This window comes from Mobula birostris, chromosome 11, assembly GCF_030028105.1.
Source record: "Mobula birostris isolate sMobBir1 chromosome 11, sMobBir1.hap1, whole genome shotgun sequence".
NCBI classification, from domain to species: Eukaryota; Metazoa; Chordata; class Chondrichthyes; order Myliobatiformes; family Myliobatidae; genus Mobula; species Mobula birostris.
Window position 1 is genome coordinate 62,366,803 of NC_092380.1, and position 26,790 is coordinate 62,393,592.

Here is a 26,790-nt window from a genome sequence, read left to right on the forward strand (position 1 = left end):
AGAGGGGGTAGGTTCAAGGGGGATTTTTTAAAACTCAGAGTGTGGATGCCTGGAATGTATTGCCTGGTCAGGTGGTAGAGGCAAATACATTAGAAGTGTTTTAAGAAATGTTTGAATAGGCTCATGGATTTAAGGAATATGGAGGAATATAGACACGGTGTAGGTAGGAGGAATTAGTGTTTGGGTGCTTTTGATTTGCTTTTTAGCTGATTCAGCACAACACTGTGGGCCAAGTGGCCTCTTCTTGTGCTGTACCTTTGGTGCACGCGAATTCCTTGGGCACTAATGCATCATTCCATCAATCATTCTGCATGGCAAACACAGACAATGAGTTTAGTGCTAACATCTCTTGGAAAGGCTACTTTCCAATGCCAGCAGGCAGCTAAGTTATTAACATCAATTGTTCTGGAGAGAGGACAATCTCTCAAAAAAATTATTAACCTAGTAACAAGTTGGGTGTTCATTTACCTGTTAAGCCAATTCTAAAAATGAAATTTTGTTAAAAAGAGCATCAAGATTAACATGGTCCATTCCTTTCTGTGTGGAGCCACACCACTGTCACTCCAGCTCATGGAACCTAGCGCCCACAACCTCAACAGACAACCTGCACGAACATTTTGCTCGTATGCAAGATCATGATCATCACAAAGAACATACGTGAGAAGAAAAGCTGCTCCTACGACTGCTACAGGCTGAGTCAAAGGGCTCCAGCTTTAGCAAGATCTCCTCTAAGCGGGCAATAATGTGGCTCTGGGTGGCTGAATCCAGCTGTGTCTTCAGATGTTCTAATCTATCCACGGGCAACAGTTTACGGGTCTGAGGAAACAAACACCAACAATAAGGTCAATTGGCACAAGGTGAAATGGCTCGTACTTAAAACAGGATCTCCACTTTTTATTCACTTTCCCTGCTGGGTCTATTTCTTGTTTAACTTTCAAAGTAATTCTATCCACGTAACTGCGAGCACATGCTCACTTTACATACATTACACGTTCCTTCCTGCTTTGGATTCTGGATTCTGAGTGAGCTTTGTAAAATAGATGCCATGAGGATATCTCGTCTCATGGGTGAAATTTAGAACTTGATTTATAATTTCACATCAAGATGTCACCCACTTGAAACTTGGAAGAGATTAAATGCCTTTTCTTATCAAGTCATAAGTCTAAGGAATTCTCATGAATACTTCCAGAATTGGAATACACTGATGGGAAATGCTGATGTATGAAATGAAGCCAGTGTTAAATGGCAAGGCAGAGTGTGGGAGTTTGGGTGAGGAATTGCAGGATGAAGCATCGGATGTGGATGGGGAGTGGTGATGTAATTACAAGGGCTACTATTTTAACAGTTCTCTGGGAGGTAAGGTAACTCCAAAATGGAGTAAAGTGGAGGGACCTGCAATGTTCACACAGGAAGCGGCTAATACAAAACTCCCACATTAGAACAGAAATCACTGGAGCTCCGAAAAACAAATCTTGTATATGGTAAGTAATCCTCAACAACACATCAATCTGGCAATATTTCAAAGACTTTTACATTTCTCATTGATAAAACTCTCACTTAAATCAGAAAGTTGTGGATTTGATCTCAATTCAGAGACTGCAACGTCGCTGCAGTTTAGTAAAACAAATAAACCGATGGATGCTGGAATCTGGAACAAAATGCTGGAAAATTCAGACGGTCAGGCAGGATCTATGGAAAGGGGAACAGGTTAACATTTCAGATCCAAGACCGTTTAACTGTACAGTACTGAGAAAGAGAGAAAACAACAGTCTCAGTAATAAATGTGAAAGAAAGCAACCGGTGGACATTGTGTTTGCTCATCTATAACTACTGATGAGACTCAAAGCCAGGAGACAGAACTAAGCCGAAACGTGAAATCAAGCTTTATTCAGTAAAACCATGCAACTACAAAAATCACAAAGCACAACTATTTCAATGGATTACTCAAGAACATTCAAGACATTGATGGGAACAACGGCCAATTAGTGAAATTCAGCCTGGGATTGGTTGTCAGCTGACCATCAGGTGTTGGTTATTTTGGCTCACCATAATAGTGGAACAAAGGGGATGTCAGCAGTCAGATGCACTGATGGACAGCCACTGAACAGACAGGTAAGATCCTACGCTTGTGTAGTGTGTTGCAGATTTGGTGACGTCTGGGTGATGTGGTGGCTTGTTGGTGATGTTGAGAGGTCTGGGTAACGTCAAGAGCTCTGTCCGACTGGAGTACATCAAACACACAAATGAAAACGGGGAGAGTAATGGCATGTACAAATGACAAGTCCAGATGTAAACAGAAAGATTAAGTTTTATCTGGAGAATGCAATATTGAGCACTACAGGCTACATGTGCCAGACTCTTTTTTAAAAAGATGAAAGAAAATTTGAGCTTACATTTTTGTAATAGTGCAGGATGCCACTGAGAGGTTAGAGTGGAAGTGAGCGCAAAGGTGGTCAGCTTGCCTTCAGCATTCCAGGATCTTGTGGCTCTGGAGACGGGTGGACCAAAGGCCAGTGTTTCTGCAGGAAATTGGTGTGTCATGGGAGACGGAAGAACTCTGGCTGTGTGCCCAGGGACCCGAGTTCTTTAGGCACAGAGCTCGTAAAAAGCGACGCAATGGACTTTTAACATCGTTGATCAGCGAGTTGTTTGTTATGTCTCCCCTCTCGCTGTGAAACAGAGACACTTCTTTCTCCCTTACTAGGGAGAGAGAGAGAGAGAGCCTGTGGTATGTTGAATATTGGGTGAACGAGTAGTCTTTGGGGTACTGCAAGTCTGTGTCTTTGCTGATGCTTTGCTGCACACGAGTACTTGGCGGTGGGCGCCGATGCTTTTTTTTTGCTGGTGGGGGAGGGTGGATTGTTGCTTTGCTGCTGCTTATGTGTGGGTGGGGGGAGCTGGGGGAGGCTTTGGGGTTTTAACATTTAACTGTCGTTCATTGTTTGGGGGCACTCCTCTGTTTTCGCAGATGGTTTCAAAGAAAAAGCATTTCAGGATGTATATTGTATACATTTCTCTGACATTAAATGTACCTATTGAAAGCTTTGAATCTCCCCAATCTACATTTGGTTTCTCCAATGTAGAGGAAATCAAACTGCAAACACTGAACACAGCAGACAAAATTGAAAAGGTAAGTGAATTGCTACTTCACCTGGAATGACTATTTGGGTCCCTGGAATGGAGGAAGGGAAGAGAAGGGGTGAATGGACAGATGTTCCATCTGCTCTAACTGCAAGGGAAGATCCCATGAATGGGGGTGGAAGAGCTATGACGCAAGGAATCCACAGAACACGCAGAAAGCAAAGGGAAGAGGAGGGTGATACTGGTGTTGGGATCATGTTGGAGCTGGCGGAAATAGTGAAGGATTATAGACTCAGTGGCCACTTTATTAGATACACCTGTTCGTTAATGCTAATATTTAATCAGCCAATCATGTGGCAGCAACACAATGCATTAAAGCATGCAGACATGGTCAAGTAGTTTAGTTGTTATTCAGAACAAATATCAGAATGAGGAAGAAATGTGATCTAAATGATTTTGACCATTGAATGATTTCTGGTGCCAGACAGGGTGGTTTGAGTACGTCAGAAACTTTTGATCTCCTGTGATTTCCATGCCAGGAGATTTACAGATAACGGTGCAATAAACAAAAAATATTCAGTGAATAGCAGCTCTGTGGGCAAAAACACCTTGATGATAAGAGGTCAGACTAGCTCAAGCTGACAGGAAGGTGACATTAACTCAAATAACCATGCTTTACAATACTGGTGTGCAGAGGAGCATCTCTGAACACACAGCACATCAAACATCGATGTGAAGTGTACATTGAATGAGAAAGCAAGTACTAGGGAACTCTTTATTCTGGCTGGGGTAAGGGTTGAGAACAATCATTTTGAAATAGAGGAAATGTGGGTGATTATTCACAATGGCAGGGGGAAGCCATATTTCTAGAAGAAGGATGATGTTCTTCTGGCTAAGATCTTCCAATATTTCTGGTTTTGTTGCTACAGTGTAATATTGTGGAGTGTGTTACTGTCAAAATTGCCATTTTTCAATTGACGTTAAACTTGGCGTCCAGTCAAGTCAGTGTCCAAGCAATATATTGTATATCTCCCAATAAACGTAAAAATAACTCATCATATTATGATGGCTGAGAGTTATATGCTTCATGCAACAATAAACAAACTTTGGAATCACTTCATTCGTTGGAGGGACCATTGGGATGTCCTGATACTGATGTGAAAGTCTCTGTACACCTTTAAGAGGCCAAGATTGGTGATCTGACAGCGTACACTCACCCTGCTCAGGATAATGGAATGCTGGAAGAGGCAGCAGACTTGTGCAGCCAGGGTCCAGATGTCCAGCCGAAGGAGACGCTCAATACACCTCTCCGCTGACAGTAGGCATAGGTGAGTTATCCGCCCGTCACCGTGGAGACACAACAGTTTGTTTTTGAAGATGGTCACATTCTGAACATCTTAAGAGTGAAGACAAATCACAGATGAAAGGGAGACTGTAGCTCAGGAAACTGTTGAGCCTTCCAAAATAATGTTTTTAGGAGTAGTGATTACACCCTGCCTGCTAACTTGTACACTTGTGTTTCCTGAGAATATGACAATGTGCCCACAACCTTCATATAGTGTAGTGCCAAAACATGCTTGATTTTCCCATAGCTCTCACTATGCCCAAAATAATCTAGCAGGCATGCATGGGTCCCGTTAGCTGAAGCTCCCAGTCGTCAATAGTACTTAAATCTTACCCAGAATTTCCAGGGACCTTACACTGGCAATCCTCTAACAGTACTTAAAAGAAGGAAAGCTGGGACCAGTGCTTTACCTTCCATCAATGCAGTCAATTAAAACCTGAACTCATGTCTCAAGAATCCTCAGAGCTAGTAGTTGTCTCCCTGTACAAGTGAATGGTACCTCTCAAGACACAAGGAGAGGATAAGATGCATGCTAACAATTCATTAAAGGGCTGCAAAAAGAAAGCACCAGAACACTAAATGAAAGCGCCAGGTAACCAAACACAATATCGTACCTTTTAGCTCGCTCCAGATAAGCACCTGAACACACTGTGGAATAAAAACGTAAATCCCCCGGTCTGTCCAGCTTACAACATAATTCTCACTGTTGGAGGGGAAAAAAGAAACTCCAGTTGTTGAGGTTTGTCTAATAACTATTGACAGGTCTTGGCTACATTGGGGTGACACAGTAACGTAGTTGTGAGCACAACGCTCTACAGTACAGGTTCATTTCCCTCCGCTGCCTGTAAGGACCTTGTATGTTCTCCCCGTGATTATGTAGGTTTCCTCCAGGTGCCCCGGTTTCCTCCACCGTCCAAAGACATACCGGCTAGTAGGTTAATTAGTCATGGTAACTTGTCCTGTAATTAGGCTAACATTAATTTGGGCAGCGTGGCTTAAGGGCCGAAAAGGCCTATTCTGTACTGTATCACAATACACAAATAAATAAATAATATTCTATTCTCTAATACTCACCTCAAGCACAAGAGTCTGGGAAAAGAGATAGATTGCGGAGAACAGGATGTCTGTTTGTATTGTAGCTCAGATCTGAAAAGGAAAGGAATACCTTTTTGAATGTACCAAACTGCAAAGAAAAAAATAACAAGGACAGAAAACATAAAAAGCACCAAACAACAACACAAACAACAGGAATTCTGCAGATGCTGGAAATTCAAGCAACACACATCAAAGTGCAGCATCTCTAGGAAGAGGTACAGTCGACGTTTCAGGCCAAGACCAAGTCCCACGTACTTTGATATAGAGAGCATCCCCTCTAGGGATTCACCAAAATTGTTTTTGAAGCACCTCCAATGCTTGGGTTGGGTCAGCCATTTTTGGTTGGCCATATTCAGGAATCTACGTTGATCACAGCTAAACTGACTATTGTCATCCGTGCACACACTTCACATTGTCCATTACTGTTGAATCTATTTCAAATATGTATTTCAGGGCAGGTGGAAAACTGAAAGAAGCAGACTGTATAAATCACTTTCAACACAAACATAAGCAATATACTCTGTGTCTGTGGCTAGGAAGAGCCCATTGTTGTTCAGTCGTTAAGTCAAGTCTGACTCTTTGTGACCTCATGGCAAGGTATGGAAGTAGGTTGCCAGGCCTATCTTCATGCAAATACTGCTGCTGCCCAGGTTGGGGCCCGGCTGGGTTTGAACTCAAGTCTGAAGTCCAGTGCTGATGTCACTACATCAGCAGCCGGCCCAAGAAATGCTCAGCAAATGTTAAATGTTTAGATTTCATTCAGCACCTGATGCCACATTACACAGAAAAATTACCCACGAAGTGAGAGTCAACCTTGAGAGTGTAACTGAAATTACCGTGAAGAATGCATATAAAGATATCACAGACCCACTAAGGCCCTTGAGGTCAGTTTTGAATTCATCATTGCAATAATAATTAAATGATTAGAAGTGGGAACAGATAGAAAAACAGTGTGAAATATTTTATATTACAAGACCAGCACCATCCTGAGGTAAACAGCTGAGTGAAACCAAACAATACTTGGTTTTATTCAACTGTTGGGATTTGTGAGATCGGGAGCCAGGAATGTCAGGATAAAAGTAATCAGCAAATTTGATTTTGTTTTATATTAAGACCTCCAGCTTGCATTTTCATTCTGTACAAAAGCAACTCAAATTTATCCACAATACAATAAATAAAATCCCAAGGAACCGTCTGAGTTAGGGGCTGGACCAGTAAGTGCCATAAATCTTGTAACAGAAACAAAGGCAAGATGGCTAGACAGTACAAGAGTAATGAACGCCTGGTAAACAAGTCAGACAGGATCTATAGGGAAAAGCAGAGCAACACACACAAAATGCTGTAGGAACTCAGCAGATCAGGCAGGATCTATGGAAATGAATAAACAGTTGACATTTCGTGCCAAGACTCCTTCATTAGGGACTGGAAAGGCAGGGAGAAGATGGCAGAATAAAAGGGTGGGGAACAGGGAGGAGGATAGCTGGAAGGAGATAGGTGAAGCCAAGTAGGTAGGAAAGGTAAAGGGCTGGAGAGGAAGGAATCTGATAGGAGAGGAGAGTCGACCATGGGAGAAAGAGAAGAAGGAGGGGCATGGTGGGGGTGGGGGGAAGAAGAGGTGACAGGCAGGTTAGGAGAAGAGGTAAGATAGAAGAGGAGGGGAGAGGAAGGGAATTTTTTTTCCACCAGAAGGAATAATTGACATTCATGCCATCAGGTTGGAAGCTATCCAGATGAAATATGAGGTGTTACTCCTCCACCCTGAGGGTTGCCTCATCTTGGCACAAGAGGAGGCCATGGACCGACATGTTGGAACTGGGAATCGTAATTAAGATGTTTGGTCAGTGGGAAGTTCGGCTTTTGACAGATGGAGTGGAGGTGCTCAACAAAGAGGTCCCCCAGTTGATGACAGGTCTCACCAATGTGGAGGAGGTCACATTGGGAGCACCAGATACAATAGATGACCCCATCAGATTCACAGGTGAAGTGTTGCCTCACCTGGAAGGACTGTTTGTGGCTCCAAATGGAGGTGAATGGATAGGTGTAGGTCTTTGGCTGCTTGTAGGAATAAGTGCCAGAAGGGCTCTATCACTGCTAAGAGGGCAGGAGGATGGGATGAGTGTGAATATTCAGGAAATGGAGGAGATGCAAGTGAGGGCTACATCAATGGTGGAGGAAGAGAAACCCCGTTCTTTGAAGGAGGAGGACATCTCTTATGTCCTGAAGAGGAAAACCTCATCCTGGGCACAGATGCAATGGAGGCAAAGGAACTGAGAAAAGGGAATACTATTTTTACAGGAGTCAGGGTAGGAAGAGATATCGTCAAGATAACAGAATCAGTTGATTTATAAAAGGTGTCAGTCAACAGTTTGTCTCAGAGATGGAGACAGAGAGATCAAGAAAGGGGAAGGTGGTGTCAGAAATGGACTAAATAAATTTAAGGTCAGGGTGGAAATTAGAGGCAAAGTTGATGAAATTGACAAGCTCAGTATGGGCGTATGAAACAGCACCAATGCAGTCATCAACAAAAGGGTTGGGGACCATTACCAGGGAAGGCTTGGAACAAGGACTGTTCTACATAGCCAGCAAAGAGGCAGGCTTAGCCGTGGCCCATGCAGGAGCCTGTTATTACCCTTCAAGTCTGGAGAAAGTGGAAAGAACCGAAGGAAAAATTGTTGAGGGTGAGGACCAGTTCTGCCAGACAGAGGAGGGTGGTGGTAGAGAAGAAAGAAAAACAGGGATAGCTTTTCAAGGTGATGGTAGCTTCATCAGTCTGATGCAAGAAAATCAATTTGAAACACTAATTATGTTTTTCTCTGCAGTGATGCTGCATGGCCAGCTGAGTACTCACAGTATTTTCAGCTTCCAGTATTTGCAGCAATTTGATTTTGGAAATGACGAATAGTAAAAGGTTACAGGACAGACAGCTGAGAAAGCTGGCAGATAGTTCAAAAGACATTTGGGGCAACAAATCAGAATTATAAAACACACATTATAAAAATTGACTGGTAAGAAGCATTTGCTTGGTCTCAATAGTTGTGATTTGTGCACCATTTTGCTGTGGTTTTACAAAGGATACTGAGATAGGTGACCAAAGGATGTGAAAACTTCAAACTAATTTGACAAAGCCCTTTCTTTTGTTACCTGACTTTTGTTTTGGAAAATTTAATGCTATTAATGAAAGAGGGAGAAAATTGGTAACTATGCTTATGAATCTGTTCAGTTTAATGTTAATTTTAGAGGAGTGACTGAAATCTCTCAACCATCAGACTATGAGTGAATGGCCACATGGACGGATATCAGCTGGAATGAATGATGCAGCATGGATTTGCAAAATGTGTTACCAATAACTTAAGTTGAATTTTAAAGGCAATTACTATCATGGTGGAACAACTAGGGGCGGCTCTAATGGAACTCTTTAAGGCATTTGATAAGGGTTTGCACAAGATATATGCAAATCAAAAAATTAGAGCTAATCTTGCAATAGTTGGTATTGGATTGGGAGATAAGAGATTGAGTAGAAAAAGAAGAGATTCACTGATTAGCAAAATGAGACAAACTGCTCTCCCCCAGGACTAGAATTACAAATTTTCACAACAAAAAAATTGATGTGGGTGAAGGAACAGAGTTTTATGTAAACATTACACCGTCCAAAGAAAAATATGGCTTGGATCAACGTAGTGACTTAAAGTAATACAGGCAGACTAACTAAAAGGATAAAATACTGGTGGAAGTAGAAAAATTAAGGATAATCTTCTTGAGATTCGGCACAGACAAATTGGAATGGAAAAGGCCAAGAGAAGGTTTAGTAAGTGAATTAGAATTCAAAAATATGAAAAGGCAACGCTTCTATTAAACTTCTGTTTGATTGTACTGTATCAGTATTCAATTCTGGACACCAATGATCAGAAAACATATTTGCTATGAAATCGAGAATAAAAGTTCACAAATTTAATACCACACTTATATCAAAATGGATGCGTTACTTCCCCACTGGGCAAGCAGTAGTGAAAATCTGAACCTCACTTCTCCAAAAATCTAGGGATTCTGAATTAAGATCTTCACAACTGCGAACCGCAGCTTTTGTAAGACACATCCATCAAAGAGCAATAAGCAAGTAGTGGTAAATAAAGTTGGGGGGGGGGGGGGAATCATCAGCTTTAGAGTGCCACCATTTGGTGGTGCTGCCTCACATCCGATCCTGATCTCCTCTGCTGTTTGTGTGGAGGTTGCAAGTTCTCCTTCTGAACATACGGGTTTCTGCAGGTGACCTGTTTTTTTTTCAAAATCAAAATACAGACTAATCGTTGGATTATTTAACCACTGTAAATTGACTCTCGTGGGGGTGAACTATAGGAGGGAAATTAATGGGGATATGAGAGAGAACGGGTTACAAGAAAATAAGCAGGGATTGTTCTGAGAGATGGCATAGCCTGAATAGTCTCCTTTTAGGTTTATGAAAATATTGGGCTGAGAAACGACAGCGAAGGAAGAGGCATGTCAGACAAATACCTAACAGAGACGATGGGAAGTGGAGGTGTACCCAACAGCTGTTTGAACTGGTGCGTGCTCAGCACCTCCCCTTCGAAGTTCACTTCCCACATCCGTGAACCAGGACGTGCACAGAAGATGAGTGGGGTTCCAATAGTCTTTGCGCCTGGCAAGAAACAGGCTCCAAATTCTCCATCTCGCTCCTTGTTTCCAATTTTCCAGAACTTCTCTCTGTTATCCAAAAAGTATTTGTGGATTAAATTCAATTACATCCAACTCTTCATTGCTCATGCCTTCAACACTGATTGTAATTATAACCTGTTACAACCACTCAACTTAAATTTTTAATGTACTGATACACTATCACTCATACTCCTGTCTATTCAGAACTATTTTTGGTGCCTTGTTTTCCTTAACTTTATTTCTATTAGAGTAACAGTTGTTCCATTTTAAGTCTTTTTACTTTACAGCTTTTCCACTTGAAGGCCAGCTTCCATGAAAGAATACTGGAATTATCAGCATGCTGCACCCAGAAGTTAGATACTGACTCTGAATAGAAATGTGAAGTTCTGATCTTCACATTCTGATTCACAATACAAGAAAGCTGACCAGTTCAGTGGTTTATCTGACAACACAAATTGTCCAAAATAGTAAGTAACTCCACAATGCAGAATACCCAAAGTTCAATGAAACTATATAAAACATTAGTTAAATACATAAACAGGTTTGGTTAGAAATTATGCACATAAGGGAGGCTCCAGATTCAATCCTGGTCAATGATCTCAACCTCTAAAGGTAACACAACCTTGTCATGGTTTGGATCAATGACCCGGAGAGCAGTGTTGGCTTTATGCTTTGGCTCTCAGTAGGGTCACCCCTGCCAAAAAGGTCAAAGGGTAGAGGCCAGACTAAGAGTGGTCCACCAAGGGTTCAGCTCAGGGCTAACAACACTGACTGGCAAAACAAAACTGAACACTACCTCACTTTTTTCATATATATTATTTCTGTTTTTTGCCCGATTTTTAATCTATTCAATATACATATACTGTAATTTATTTATTCTTTTCTTCCATATTATGCATTGCATTGAACTGCTGCTGCTAAGTTAGCAAATTTCATGACACATGCCAGCGACAATAAACCTGATTCTGATTCAGAAACAGCAATGAAGAATCCTTCTACATCTGAGTGTGACGGTATTCCTGAGTCTCCATCTGGGACTTGCGTGACTGACAGTAGTGAAAACCCAGAGGAAGGGTACTGACGTGATGAAGGAAACCCTGAACACCGCCAGAGATGGAAGACCTTCATTGCTGCCCTAAATGCCAGCGGTGTAACGGGCAGTAACACACACACTATGACTTTGCCAAGGTTAGTTACTGGGAAAGCCACAAATACCATCACTTTCTATACCATCAGCCACGTATTTGGGATAACTCTTAAAGAACATAACTAATTGAGAAAATAGCAGGATTCATTTGGACACTATGCTGCTTAATTGGGGCAGAATACTGCTACAGAACAGTTTCTAATGAGTGTCAGTTGCATGCACTTGCCCAGCCATTAGACACCACATCATGCTTGGCGCGAACAGTTTTTAAATAGTTTCATTTGCATGCGTGTGCTCAAAACACGGTCATATTTGTCACTGGTAGTTGACAAAGTTTAAGCAGTAAGACAATTCAGAGTAACAGACACAAACTGCTGCAGGAACTCAGCAGGCTAGGCAGCATCTGTGGAAAAGAGTAAGTTAATGTTGACACGAGGAAATCTGCAGATGCTGGAAATTCAAGCAACACACACACACACACACACACAAAATGCTGGTGGAATGCAGCAGGCCAGGCAGCATCTATAGGAAGAGGTACAGTTGATATTTTGGGCTGGGACCCTTCGTCAGGACTAACTGAAAGAAGAGATAGTAAGAGATTTGAAAGTAGGAGGAGGAGGGGAAGATCCAAAATGATAGGAGAAGACAGGAGGGGGAAGGATGGATCTAAGAGCTGGAAAGTTGACTGGCAAAAGATATACCAGACTGGAAAAGGGAGAGGTTCATGGGATGGGAAGCCTGGGGAGAAAGAGAAGCGGGGAGGGGAGCCCACAGAGTGGAGACCAGGCAAGAAGTTATAGTGAGAAGGGGGGGGGGGGAGGGGAGGGGAGAGAGGGAGAGAGGGATTAAATAAATAAATAAGGGCTGGGGTGTGAAGGGGAGGAGGGGCATTAACAGAAGTTAGGGAAGTCAATATAACAGTCAGTGTTTCAGACCGAGACCCTTCATCAGGACCGGAAAGGAAGGGAAGAAGTCAGAGTAAGAGGGTGTTATCGCCAGCTACCTTGTAGTTCTTCCTCCCCTCCTCCACCTTCTCACTCTGACTTCTGCCCTTCAGAAAGGACCTGACTCACAGTACAAACATGACTAAAATCACAAAGGCCAATAATCAAGGTCCCATTGTAAGTGGAATTCTAGCAAATACCTCTCTGTGTCGCATAGATAGCAACGAGTGAGGGAGGAGATCAGCAACCTGCCCTCCAGGTAGTCAAGCTGCACCACTCGCGAGTCCACTGTTGTGATCACCTGAACTGGAAACATCACAAATGCCGCAGCCTAATTTAGAATAAGACAGCAATTGTTGAAGTGGATTTGAATGGTCCCAGCAGCAGCAATCTGTCCAATCCAACACTTCCCACCCTCAGACATGAGAAAACATGCAGATGCTGGAAATCCAAGCAACACACACAAATTGCTGGAGGAACTCAGCAGGCCAGGCAGCATCTACGGATAAGAGTATAGTTGATATTTCGGGCTGAGACCCTTCATTAGGACTCACTGTGTCATATCTCAAAACTCCTTTTTGCTGACTTTTGCCAGTTCTAATGAAATTATCAACCTGAAACACTGACACTATGCTATCTAATCTCCTGTGTATTTCCTGCACTTTCTATTTGATTTCAAATTCCCTGTTTCTGAAGTATTTTCCTTTCAGAGTCCATACTTTAGACAAGTACATTCTCACACCTCTGAAGTATAACTCCATTTACTACAAATAACATTCTAAATATAACTTAAATTACCAAAGAAATTCCTTATCACATCTATAGTCGCTCTGAATCATAAAACTATATTATTAGGAGATAGCAAGAGGAAGGTTTGGCCCATTCAAGGACAACAGTAGCATTTACATATGGAGCCAGTAGAGGTAGGCAAAGTCCTTAAGGAGAATTTTGCACCAGCATTCACCAAAAAGAAGAGAATCACATGGACAATGATGAGTTTAGGAGGACTGTTGATACTTTAGGCCATCTTGACATGATACTTTAGGCCATCTTGACATTAAGTGTTGTGTGAATTGTGAAAAATTAAGATGGATTAGTTCTCAGGACCCAATAGGAGCTCATCTCCAAGGTATCGAGCAAAATAAGGGAAGATAACGCTGGGGCTTTGACAGAGATATTTGTATCCTATTTTCCACAGAGGAGGTCTCAGAAGACTGGGATATAGCCGAAAAGCATCCTTTTCTTTAAGGAGGACAACAGTGACAAACCAGGTAATCATGGGAGAGTGAGGATCACATCAGCATAGGGAAATTGTTGGACAATATTCTTCAGGTCAAGATTGACACACATTTGGAACTTATTAGGGTAGATTATGTCTCGCAGATTTGAGTTTTTTGAGGAAATAATGAAAAATGCCGATCAAGGTTGGCCCATGGATATTGTCTGCATGGCCTTCGGAAAAGCCTCGTTATAGGAAGCCCCAGATTGAGACATAAAGTAAACTGAATACAAAAACAGTGGAACGGTGTTTCCCTGGAAATTTGGGAATAATGGTGTTCTGCAAGAATCAGTGCTGAGAATTCTTGTTTGTGATAATATATAAATTATCTGGGTATAAATGTACGTAGTCAGAATAGAATGTTTGGAGGCAACATGAGAATTGTTGGAGTTATGGATAGTGAAGACGTTTATCAACTTATACAAGAGGAAACTGATCAGTTGGAAATTTGGGTGAAGAAATGACGAATGGACAACTGTGAGGTGTACATTGGGAAGTCAAATGCAAGCAGAAAGTATACACTAAATAGTAGGACCCTCTGGAGCATTGGCGTAGAGAGAGATATTGAAGTACAAGTCCATAGCCTCCCAGAAGTGCCAACACAAGGGAGCAGGATGGCAATGAAGCTGTATGGCATGTTTGCTATCATCAATTGTGGCACTCAGTATAAAAGTTGGCAAGCCATATTACAGCTGTTTAAAACTTTGATTAGGGCACATTTGGATATTGTGTCACTATTCTATAGGAAAGATAAAGGATGAAGCTTTGAAGAAGGTGCAGAAGATGTTGCCTGGATTGGAGTGCATAAGCTACAAGGAAAGGTTGGACAAACTGATTGTTTTCACTGTGGCATCAAAAGCTGAGGGGCAATCTGATAGTTTATAAAGTGATGAGAGGCGTAGATGGGATCTTTTTCCCAGAATGGAAATAGAGGTCAAATACCAGAGGGCGTAAGCTTAAAGGGGATATGTGATGCAAGTGTTTTATTTTTTGCAGAGAATCGTTAAGTGTTTACAGTGTCAGAGATGTTATCATCAGATACTGTATGAGAGCATTGTTTAAGAAGTATTTAGACAGACAGGGAGTAGAGGGAGACAGAGCAAATGGAGGCAGTTATGATTTCTTGGATTGGTATCATGACCAGAGCATGCACAGTGGGCTGGAACACCTGTTCCCCGTGCTGTACCCTTCTATGTTCTATAATAACTTCTACATGACAGCTTATACTTTAACTCATTTTTTCCAGGTTTTCTTACCCTCTTAATGATACAACTTAAACCTGCCACTCCTACATCCTTGTTTACCTGCCATTTTTTCCATTTATGTTTATATCCTTCACTAAGTGCAATAGCTCTTTAAGGAGGAGGTTTTCAAAGTAAAAGTGGGACATAACATGAGTGGAAGATAGCAGCAGTGAAAGTTTGCTTAACATTTTTTTTAAAGCCCTTGCAAATTCAATGGCCACAGTCCTTTTCAAACACATAAATAAACTTGTTTATTTGTTAAGCAACATCCCATTTTATGACTCAATCCAGCTTGACCCTTATGATTATTCCAACCCAATAAAACACTAACCTTGCCCCTTCAAGATTGCACGTTCCCACTGCTGTCAAATTGCAGACCAACAATTTTTTATTTCCCTTTTTCTCCCTAAAGCACCAATTCCTTGCTTCTTACTCTTCTATATGCAATAACATACTTAAATGGCCATAATTCAGCAAATCATAATAATAACTCATGATGTGTTCTTCAAAATATGGGTATTACACAGCAACTTCTTACACATGCAGTTATCAATAGAAAACTTTAAAAATAATCAGAACAGAGATCTAAGCTGACCTCACCTCCCTAAATCTCCTGCTCGTTTTCCATATTTTATAAAACATAAAAAGCCCTTTGGCCCATCAATGCTATGTTGTCTCACAGAGCAATTCCATTCCTCCACTGCTTTCCTGGTAACCAAATCTCTCACAGATATTCACTGAAATCCGTGCCACCCACCAATTCCACCATCAGCCACCTGTACTAAGTGTAATCTCCCAGAAGCAATTACCATAGCAACTAGCATGTTTTTGGAACTTTGGAGAAAATTACAGAATACCCAGAGAAAAATCCACGTGACTACAGACAGCATCAGAAATCAGGATAGACCAAGGGTTACTGCACTGTACTGCCACTGCTCTGAAGCTCACTGAGGCGAGCTAACAGCACGCCAGAAACGAACTCAGTCATCAACTAGCTTGTGTTAGAGTGAGTTTTTGGGTAGATAATTCATTTACACTTAAATGACTTTGGTCACCAGTATTCTGTTTGACAAAGTACTGTGGATTGAGTTCACAACAATGCATTTCCTAAAAGCTGTGAATACAGAAATACTAGCCCAGACATTGCGCATGGAAGTGTGAAGTTTACAGGTAGTTTCGAAGACAGCCTTATCTATACTTTATAAACGTAAAATGTCCTCTATGTTAGCATGTAAAATACCAAATAAATGTATTGTGAATTTGACTTGCACTCCCAAAGGCTGTGAGTACCAACCCAGACATGCGGGTGTCAGGAGGAAAGGACGAAGTCAGAAGGTGCAATGTTTTGTATATAGCTTCAAAAGAAAATATTGTCTATACTTTGTAAATAGGAATTGTCCTTTATGTTTAGCAAATAAATATTGAGCCCACATTGGGCCAGCAGCCCTTTCCACCTAAAGCGTCTCCATCCATATGATACCTGCTGTACCTTGTTGTGTCAAATAAAGAAGCTGCTTTGTATCTCCCAGTGGCTCTGTCTCTCCGGTGATTTCATCCACGCCACAACAGCTTGTACACTGAATCAAATCATGAGTTTACCATCAAGAGTGGTTTAGAAACTTTTCACTGTGGGATTGGAGCAGGGGGCAGGGATTCAAGTTTTTGGATCATTGGGACCTCTTTTGGCACAGGCGTGACCTGTACAAAAAGGACGGGTTACACTTGAATCCTAGGGGGACCAATATCCTGGCAGGGAAATTAGCGAGGGCTACTGAGGTGACTTTAAACTAGAATGGTTGGGGGGTGGGAATCAAATTAAAGAGGCTAGGCGTGAGGAGGTTAGTTCACAACAGGGGGATGGGAACCAGTGCAGAGAGACAGAGGGGTGTAAAGTGAGGGTAGAAGCAAAAAGTACTAAGGAGAAAAGTAAAAGTAGCAGGCCGACAAATCCAGGGCAAGCATTAAAAAGGGCCACTTTTCAACATAATTGTATAAGGGCTAAGAGAGTTGTAAAAGAGCGCCTGAAGGCTTTGTGTGTCAATGCAAGGAGCATTCGTAATAAGGTGGATGAATTGAAAGTGCAGATTGTTATTAATGATTATGATATAATTGGGATCACAGAGACATGGCTCCAGGGTGACCAAGGATGGGAGCTCAACGTTCAGGGATATTCAATATTCAGGAGGGATAGACATGAAGGAAGAGGAGGTGGGGTGGTGTTGCTGGTTAAAGAAGAGATTAACGCAATAGAAAGGAAGGACATAAGCCGGGAAGATGTGGAATCGATATGGGTAGAGCTGCGTAACACTAAGGGGCAGAAGACGCTGGTGGGAGTTGTGTACAGGCCACCTAACAGTAGTAGTGAGGTTGGAGATGGTATTAAACAGGAAATTAGAAATGTGTGCAGTAAAGGAACAGCAGTTATAATGGGTGACTTCAATCTACATGTAGATTGGGTGAACCAAATTGGCAAAGGTGCTGAGGAAGAGAATTTCTTGGAATGTATGCGGGATGGTTTTTTGAACCAACATGTCGAGGAACCAACTAGAGAGCAGGCTATTCTGGACTGGGTTTTGAGCAATGAGGAAGGGTTAATTAGCGATCTTGTCGTGAGAGGCCCCTTGGGTAAGAGTGACCATAATATGGTGGAATTCTTCATTAAGATGGAGAGTGACATAGTTAATTCAGAAACAAAGGTTCTGAACTTAAAGAGGGGTAACTTTGAAGGTATGAGATGTGAATTAGCTAAGATAGACTGGCAAATGAGACTTAAAGGATTGACGGTGGATATGCAATGGCAAGCATTTAAAGGTTGCATGGATGAACTACAACAATTGTTCATCCCAGTTTGGTAAAAGAATAAATCAAGGAAGGTAGTGCACCAGTGGCTGACAAGAGAAATTAGGGATAGTATCAATTCCAAAGAAGAAGCATACAAATTAGCCAGAGAAAGTGGCTCACCTGAGGACTGGGAGAAATTCAGAGTTCAGCAGAGGAGGACAAAGGGCTTAATTAGGAAGGGGAAAACAGATTATGAGAGAAAACTGGCAGGGAACATAAAAACTGACTGTAAAAGCTTTTATAGATATGTAAAAAGGAAAAGACTGGTAAAGACAAATGTAGGTCCCCTACAGACAGAAACAGGTGAATTGATTATGGGGAGCAAGGACATGGCAGACCAATTGAATAATTACTTTGGTTCTGTCTTCACTAAGGAAGACATAAATAATCTTCCAGAAATAGTAGGGGACAAGGGTCCAGTGAGATGGAGGAACTGAGCGAAATACATGTTAGTAGGGAAGTGGTGTTAGGTAAATTGAAGGGATTGAAGGCAGATAAATCCCCAGGGCCAGATGGTCTGCATCCTAGAGTGCTTAAGGAAGTAGCCCAAGAAACAGTGGATGCATTAGTGATAATTTTTCAAAACTCGTTAGATTCTGGACTAGTTCCTGAGGATTGGAGGGTGGCTAATGTAACCCCACTTTTTAAAAAAGGAGGGAGAGAGAAACCGGGGAATTATAGACCGGTTAGCCTAACGTCGGTCGTGGGGAAACTACTGGAGTCAGTTATCAAAGATGTGATAACAGCACATTTGGAAAGCGGTGAAATCATCGGACAAAGTCAGCATGGATTTGTGAAAGGAAAATCATGTCTGACGAATCTCATAGAATTTTTTGAGGATGTAACTAGTAGAGTGGATAGGGGAGAACCAGTGGATGTGGTATATTTGGATTTTCAAAAGGCTTTTGACAAGGTCCCACACAGGAGATTAGTGTGCAAACTTAAACCACCCGGTATTGGGGGTAAGGTATTGATGTGGATGGAGAATTGGTTGGCAGACAGGAAGCAAAGAGTGGGAATAAACAGGACCTTTTCAGAATGGCAGGCGGCGACTAATGGGGTACCGCAAGGCTCAGTGCTGGGACCCCAGTTGTTTACAATATGTATTAATGACTTGGATGAGGGAATTAAATGCAGCATCTCTAAGTTTGCGGATGACACGAAGCTGGGTGGCAGTGTTAGCTGTGAGGAGGATGCTAGGAGGATGCAGAGTGACTTGGATAGGTTGGGTGAGTGGGCAAATTCATGGCAGATGCAATTTAATGTGGATAAATGTGAAGTTATCCACTTTGGTGGCAAAAATAGGAAAACAGATTATTATCTGAATGGTGGCCGATTAGGAAAAGGGGAGGTGCAACGAGACCTGGGTGTCATTATACACCAGTCATTGAAAGTGGGCATGCAGGTACAGCAGGCGGTGAAAAAGGCAAATGGTATGCTGGCATTTATAGCGAGAGGATTCGAGTACAGGAGCAGGGAGGTACTACTGCAGTTGTACAAGGCCTTGGTGAGACCACACCTGGAGTATTGTGTGCAGTTTTGGTCCCCTAATCTGAGGAAAGACATCCTTGCCATAGAGGGAGTACAAAGAAGGTTCACCAGATTGATTCCTGGGATGGCAGGACTTTCATATGAAGAAAGACTGGATGAACTGGGCTTGTACTCGTTGGAATTTAGAAGATTGAGGGGGGATCTGATTGAAATGTATAAAATCCTAAAGGGATTGGACAGGCTAGATGCAGGAAGATTGTTCCCGATGTTGGGGAAGTCCAGAACGAGGGGTCACAGTTTGAGGATAAAGGGGAAGCCTTTTAGGACCGAGATTAGGAAAAACTTCTTCACACAGAGAGTGGTGAATCTGTGGAATTCTCTGCCACAGGAAACAGTTGAGGCCAGTTCATTGGCTATATTTAAGAGGGAGTTAGATATGGCCCTTGTGGCTACGGGGATCAGGGGGTATGGAGGGAAGGCTGGGGCGGGGTTCTGAGTTGGATAATCAGCCATGATCATAATAAATGGCGGTGCAGGCTCGAAGGGCCGAATGGCCTACTCCTGCACCTATTTTCTATGTTTCTATGTTTTCTATGTTGTGTGAGATGTACACAGTGGATGCCATTACACATTAATTGGTTCATTGCTGGGAAAAAATAAAAGAATGCAAACCTTTCCCTGTTTTGAGGAATTAACCTTCAGGACAGAAACTTTTCCCAGATTGTCTCCTACAAAGATCCTGAGAGCAGTTGTATCCCAGCAGAGGGCAGTAACCTGTCTTCCTTTGTGCTCCGATGACATGCAAATTCTTTCAGGTTTTCCACGCCGTTCCTGGTGCAGCTCCCATACAATCACATGACCTTGGCTGAAAGAGAAAACAAACCAACAATTGGAAGACTGTGTCATCTATGGGGTTATTTCGTAGCGACCTACAACAAATCACCCTTTATCCAGATAACCTGTTTCTGAAGTAGGTTTGTAATAACAGAACAATTCAGCCATGATGTTGTGCGGACCATTTAACCTAATCTAAGATCAATCTAACCCTTCCTGCCTAATAATCCTCCATTTTTTCTTTCATCCATGTGTCTATCTAAGTTTCTTAAATGCCCGTACCACCAAATCTGGTAAGGCGTTCCATCCACCCACCACTCTCCGTGTAAAGAAGTTACCTACGACATCCCTCCGATTCTTTCCTCCAATCACCTTAAAACTATGCCTCCTTATATTAGCCATTTCTGCCCTCAGATAAAGTCTCTGGCTATCCTCTCGATCTATGCCTCTGATCATCTTGTACACCTCTATCAAGCCACCTCTCATCCTCCTTCAATCCAAAGAGGAAAGCCCTAGTTCACCCAACCCATCTTCATAAGGCATGCCCTCCAGTTCAGGCAGCTTCTTGGTAAATTCCCTCTGTACCCTCTCTAAAGACTCCACATCTTTCCTATAGAGGTGGCCAGAACTGAACACAGTAGTTCTAGTGTCGTCTAAGCCAGGGTTTTACAAAGATACAATATTAACTTGCAGCTCTTGAACTCTATTCCCTGTCTAATGAAGTCCAATACATCTCATGCCTTCTTAGCAAACTTATCAACTTGCGCAGCAACTTTGAGGGATCAATGGACATGGACCCCAAGAGGTCCCTGTTCCTCCACACTGATAAGAATCCTACCATTAACCCTGCATCTTATCTTCAAATTTGACCTTCTAAAGTGATTCACTTCACACTTTTCCGGGTTGGACTCCATCTGCCACTTCTAAGCCCAGATCTGCATCCTATCAATGTCCTGTTGTAACCTATGATAATTCTCTTCACTATCCACAAAACCACTAATCTGCAAACTTAATAACTCATCTTTCCACTTCCTCATCCGAGTCATTTATATATATATAAAAAAAAATCACAAAGAGCAGGGGTCTCAGAACAGCACTGGTCACCGATCTCCAGCCAGAGTACTCTCCATCTGCTACCACCCACTACCTTCAACAGGCAAGCTAACTTGGTACCCACATAACCAAGTTTCACTGGATCCAATGCCTCCTGACTTTCTGAATGAGCCTATCATAAGGAAATTATCAAATGTCTTATTAAAGTTCATTTACACCATATCTACTGCTCCAGGCTCATCACTATGCTTTGTCACATCCTCAATCAGGCTGGTGAGGCATGACCCGTCCCTCACTAAGTCTTGAACACCATTCCTAATCAGTCTATGCTTCTCCAAATACTCATAAATCCTGTCTCAAAGAATCCTCTCCAATAATTTGCTGAGTGCTGAAGTTAAGACTTACCGGTCTATAATCCCAGGGTTATCCCTACTCCTTTTCTTGAACAAAGGAATAACATTTGACCCCCTCCAATCACCTGGCATTAATCTTGTAGCCAGTGAGGACACAGAGATCATTGCCAAGGGCATAGCAATCTGTTCCCTTGCTTCCCAGAGTAACCTGGGATATATGCTGTCTGGCCCCGGGGTCTTATCTATCCTATTGCTTTTCAAAAGTAGTAGCACATCCTCTTCTCAATACCATGCAACAATTACAAATGCATTGTGCAGCCCTTTAAGACTTGGCTCTTCACTCACTGTGTAGTGTGGATCGTTGAGTACATGCATTCTGTTTGCTGGGCCCTGCCTTACTCTCTCTGCTATGAGAGGCACATTACCTAATTACAAACGTTTGTATAAGGACTCTGATTTTCAAAGATGTTTTCTGCTGGTCTCTTTTGAGACAGACAAATCTCAATAAAGCAGATGTGTACTCGCTGCTTGAAAATCAAACAAAACTGCAGAGGCTGGAAAGCTAAGTTTATATTACAATTGAATAAGCTCACAGCCAAACAGTCGAGTTATGACACAGGGAAAGCAAGTTGCTTGAAATTATTGAATTTGCCACAAGTCCTGAAGGCTGTAAGTTTCCAGAAGAAAGATGAGCTGCCTAGCAGTAAAATACCTACTCCTTGCCTAGTTTCTTCTCAATGTTGTTCAGTAAATAGGGGTGACACCAAGCTTTGAGCTGCCTCTTACTTCAATTCTTCATCATGTTCCCCAGTCTGACTAACTTCTTTAAGGCCTCTTGATGTGTCAATGAGTCCCAATGCAGCTTGAAGAACAGTGCTTCCTCTTTTGTACCATCACGTTGTAACCAATGGAACTCAATAGCAAATAATTTCAGATAACTTGCTTTCTGTATGTCAGATTTGACAAGTTTTCTTGTAAGGTAATCCATTTCTTTCCATCTCAAGTCTTGTACAAATTGCTGCCCATTTCCAACATTTTCATTTTGATTTTATTTCTCTGTAATATCTTTCCATGACCCTTTGACATGGCTGCATCTTGGAGTACTATGAACAGTTTTGGATTCTTCAGTCAAGGGAAGATACTATATGTACTGTAGTTCAAAGAAGGTTCACCTGGATGACCCTAAGAGATTATCTTACGAGGAAAGATTGAACAGATTTTGCCTATGCTCAATGGAGATTAGAAGACTGGGTGGTGCTCTTATTGAAACATACAAGATTAAATACTGGGAAGACATTTCCCCACGGGGAAGAAATTAGAACTGAATGACATATTCTTAGCCCATTTAAGACATTTAAGAATACCCATTTATGACTGAGCAAAGAAAAATATCTTCCTTCAAGGGGTTATTAGACTCTGAAATTCCATGATATGGAGGTTGAATCCTTAAATATATTCAAGGCTAAGATGCATAGATTTTTAATCAATAAAAGAATCAAGGGCAGTGGGGAGAGCAGAGAAAGTGAACATAGGAAAGCCTGGAACTGCTACAATTGTACTCAATGGCAGAGCAGGCTCCTATGACTGAACAGCCTATTCCTGTTTCTATTTCTTTTTGCATACAATATTACGCACATACACTAGTTTAAATAGCAAATAAAGACTTTGCATGACCATGGGAGACAGTAATGGTGAAAAAGCAGCAGTGCTGAACTGACTAACTTTATCAGAGCTGAATGAAATATTGTACAGTACAGGAAAAGGCTCTTTGACCTATAATGTCTGTGCCGACCAGGATTCCAAACTAACCACATATGCTTGCACACGGCCTATATCCCCTTGTTCCCTGTCTATTCACGTGCCTGTCTGAATCATTGCTATCATTTCTGCTTTCCTCACTTCCCCTGACAGCGCATTCAAGGTACCTACTACTCTATGTGTAAATCGAAACTAGCCTTATAAATCTCCTTTGAACCCCGCCCCCCCCACCCCATCTTAAGGCTATAGCCGCAGCATTTGACACTGGGAAAATGACTCCGATTATCTACCCTATCTACACCTCATACTATAATTTTGTATACTGTATTTCTATAAGGTCACTACTTCAGCCTCTGACACTCCAGAGAAACAACCCAAGTTTGTCCCTTTCCCTATAACGAAACATTTCAATCCACAATTTATTGTGGTACGAGTTTCTTTAACTATCATAAGAGATAAGCAGTTAAAATTTAGCTTTGTGCTGAAGTAAAAAAAAATCTTACTTGGTACATCATTGAATGATGGATTAAAAAAATCAACATTTTTCAATCCATCTCGCATGCATTTGTTATTTAAATGCTACACTCTTATTCAAGAAATCAGATAGGGAGGAGCCTAACATCAGTTGTAGGAAAACTGAAAAAAATCATGAAGAAGAAAATTAATTCCCACGTTAAGAGTTGGGCAGCCAGTGTGTCACGGTCATATCGCACAGAACAGGCACTTCAGCTCCCTCACCAATTCCATTTACTCAGCGTACTAGTACGAATGCCGTAAGACCATCTGCCTCCAACTTCTCTTCATGCAGTATGTTCCAGACTTCAATTGCCCTCTGTGTGAACCCCTTCAAACCTTCATCATCACACCTCAAACCCAAGCCCTCTTGTTTTAGACCTCTCACCATGGGAAAACAACTTTTACTATCCACCCAACCTCAAAATCTTATAAAGTAAGTTAACCCTTCATAGTCTCCTCCATTCCGGGGAGAACAAATCCGAACTATTCAGTGTTTCCTTAAGCTCATAAATCTGTGGGAAGTGCACCCAGCTTCTGCTCATCTGACAAGATCAAGGAGCTGGAGCTGGAGCTGGAGATACTCAGAGCCGGCCAGGAGGGTACAAACTTCACAGATGAGACTTTTACTGAAGTGGTCACACCCAGAGAGCAGGCGTCAGATAACATATAGGTGACCACCAGGAGAAGTAAGGGGAGTAAACAGTCAGCGCAGGGTTCCCCTCAGCAACAGAAATACCTTTTTGGAGTGGGGAGGAAATGACAGGATACAGCAGCAGCAGCCAGACCAGTAGCACTGTGGCTGGTTTTGAGGCTCGGCAAGGAAAGGTAAAGTCAGGCAGAGTGATAATGATACTACTACTACGTCGACTCAGGCCTAGAGGGCTGGCGTCGGGCAAAATGATAGACAATGATGATAAGGTGATATGATAGAGGAGACTCAATGGAAACAGGAGATTCTGCACCATAAAAGAGATGCCAGGATTGTGCGTTGTCTCCCAGGTGCTAGGGTCCAGGATCTGTCAGAGCGGTTGCAGAAGGTTCTCAAGAGGGAAGGTGAGCAGTGGTGCACATTACCAGTAACGGGAGGTAGAAAAGGAGAAGAGGTCCTACGCAGTGAGTATCGGGAAGAGGCTGAACAGCAGAGCCTGCACGGTAGTAATTTCTGGATTACTCCCAGTACCATGTGCTGGTCACGACAGGAAAAGGACAATACCACACAACAGTAAGTGGCGAAGGAACAAGGGCAGGGGGCACGATTTCAGATTTCTACATTATTGGGATCTCTTCTAGGGAAGGTATGACTTGCACAAAAAGGACGGATTACACCTGAACCCGACGGGAGAACCAATATCTTTACAGGCAGGTTTGCTAAAGCCGAGTCAAGTCGCTTTTATTGTCATTTCAACCATAACTGCTGGTACAGTACACAGTAAAAACAAAACAACTTTCCTCCAGAACCATGGTGCTACATGAAACAACACAAAACTACACTAGACTAGGTGAAACAACACAAAACTACATTAGACTTCAGACCTACACGGGACTACATAAAGTGCACAAAACAGTGCAAGACAGTACAATAATTAATAAACAAGACAATAGGCACAGTAAAGGACAAATTACAATATAATAATTAATGATGTAAATGTAAACAATGTTTTAGCAGGAATTGAGAAAGAAATGAGCAAAAATTTGCAAAGGGAATGGAGTGATGTAAAGATGTTGGGGAGAGTTTAAGATAATTTGGCAGAAGGATTAGAGTTGGAATGATAGGGCCGAGGACGGGGCAGTTGGTATACAAGTAGATGCAGTGTGTAGTGATTCTGCGAGGAAGAACAGGCAGGTGATAATGCAGTCGGTGGGATGAGTTGAAGTGTAAAGGAGGATAAATACAGGACTGAAAGTGTTATAGTTGAATGCACACAGTATGCAGAATAAGGTAGATGATCTTGTAGCACAGTTAGATAGGCAGATACAACGTTGTGGGCATCACTGAGTCATGGTTGAAAGAAGGTCATACTTGGGAACTAGGATACACATTTTATCAAAAGAACAGGCAAACAGCGGAGGGGATGGGGTGGCTCTGTTGATAAAAAAAAATGATTTCAAATCCTTAGAAAGAGGTGACATAGGATCGGAAGATGTAGAATCCTTGGGGTAGAGTTAAGAAACTGCACGGAGGACAAGATTCTGGTGGGAACTGTATACAGACCGCCAAACAGTAGCCAGGATATGGCATATAAATTACAATGGAAGAATGAAAAGGCATGAAAAAAGGGCAATGTCATGATAGTCATGGGGGATTTCAATATGGTGGTGGATTGGGAAAATTAAGAGAGGGAATTTGTAGAATGCCTACAAGATTGGTTTTTAGAGCAGCTTGTGATTGAGCCCACTAGGGGAAAGCCAATTCTGGATTGGGTGATGTGGAATGAATCAGACTTGATTTGGCAGCTTAAGGTAAAGGAACCCTCAGGATAGAGTGGTCATAAGATTATAGAATTCATCATGCAGTTTGAGAAGAAGATAAAGTCAGATGTATCAGTTTAAAGTGGAGAGCAGAGATAGGGGGCACTAGCAGGGATGATGACAGAACAGCAGTGGCTGGAGTCTCTGGGTATAATCTGGAACACACAGGATAGATATATCTCAAGGGTGAAAAGGTATTCTAAAGGGAGGATGAGGGAACCATGACTGACAAGGGAGGTCAAAACTGGCATAAAAAGAAAACAAAAAGAGGGCATATAATATTGGAAAAAATAGTGGGAAGTTGGAGGATTGGAAAGTGTTTAAAAAGCAATAGAAAGCAACTAAAAAGCCGTAAGGAGAGAAAAGATGAAATGTTAAGGTAAGCTGGACAATAATATAGAAGAGTATACTGAAAGTTAATTCGGATGTATAAAGAGCAAAAGAGAGGCAACAGTGGATATCAGACTACTAGAAAATGACACTGAAGAAATAATAATGGGAACTTAAGTATTTTGCATCAGTCTTCACTGTGGAAGATGCTAGTAGTATACCAGAAATTCAAGTGTCAGGGGGCAGAAGTGAGGGCAGTTGCTATTATTGAGGAGAAGGTGCTTGGGAAGCTGAAAGGTCTGAAGGTAGATAAGTCACCTGGACCAGATGGACAACATC

The 26,790-nt window shown here is 42.0% G+C and overlaps 1 protein-coding gene across 5 annotated transcripts in view; it reads right to left on the reverse strand.

Annotated features, from left to right (window-relative positions):
• hps5 (HPS5 biogenesis of lysosomal organelles complex 2 subunit 2) overlaps positions 1-26,790 on the reverse strand; it is a 65,430-nt gene that overhangs the window by 24,025 nt on the left and 14,615 nt on the right. For all 5 annotated transcript variants that reach the window (XM_072272331.1, XM_072272330.1, XM_072272327.1 and 2 more), the window contains 7 exons: positions 19,811-20,003; positions 12,484-12,614; positions 10,031-10,240; positions 5,501-5,572; positions 5,041-5,129; positions 4,299-4,477; positions 658-816 (listed from right to left, as the gene is read on the reverse strand). In XM_072272331.1, the coding sequence (XP_072128432.1) occupies positions 658-816; positions 4,299-4,477; positions 5,041-5,129; positions 5,501-5,572; positions 10,031-10,240; positions 12,484-12,614; positions 19,811-20,003 (1,033 nt within the window). The remainder of the gene's footprint in view (positions 1-657; positions 817-4,298; positions 4,478-5,040; positions 5,130-5,500; positions 5,573-10,030; positions 10,241-12,483; positions 12,615-19,810; positions 20,004-26,790) is intronic.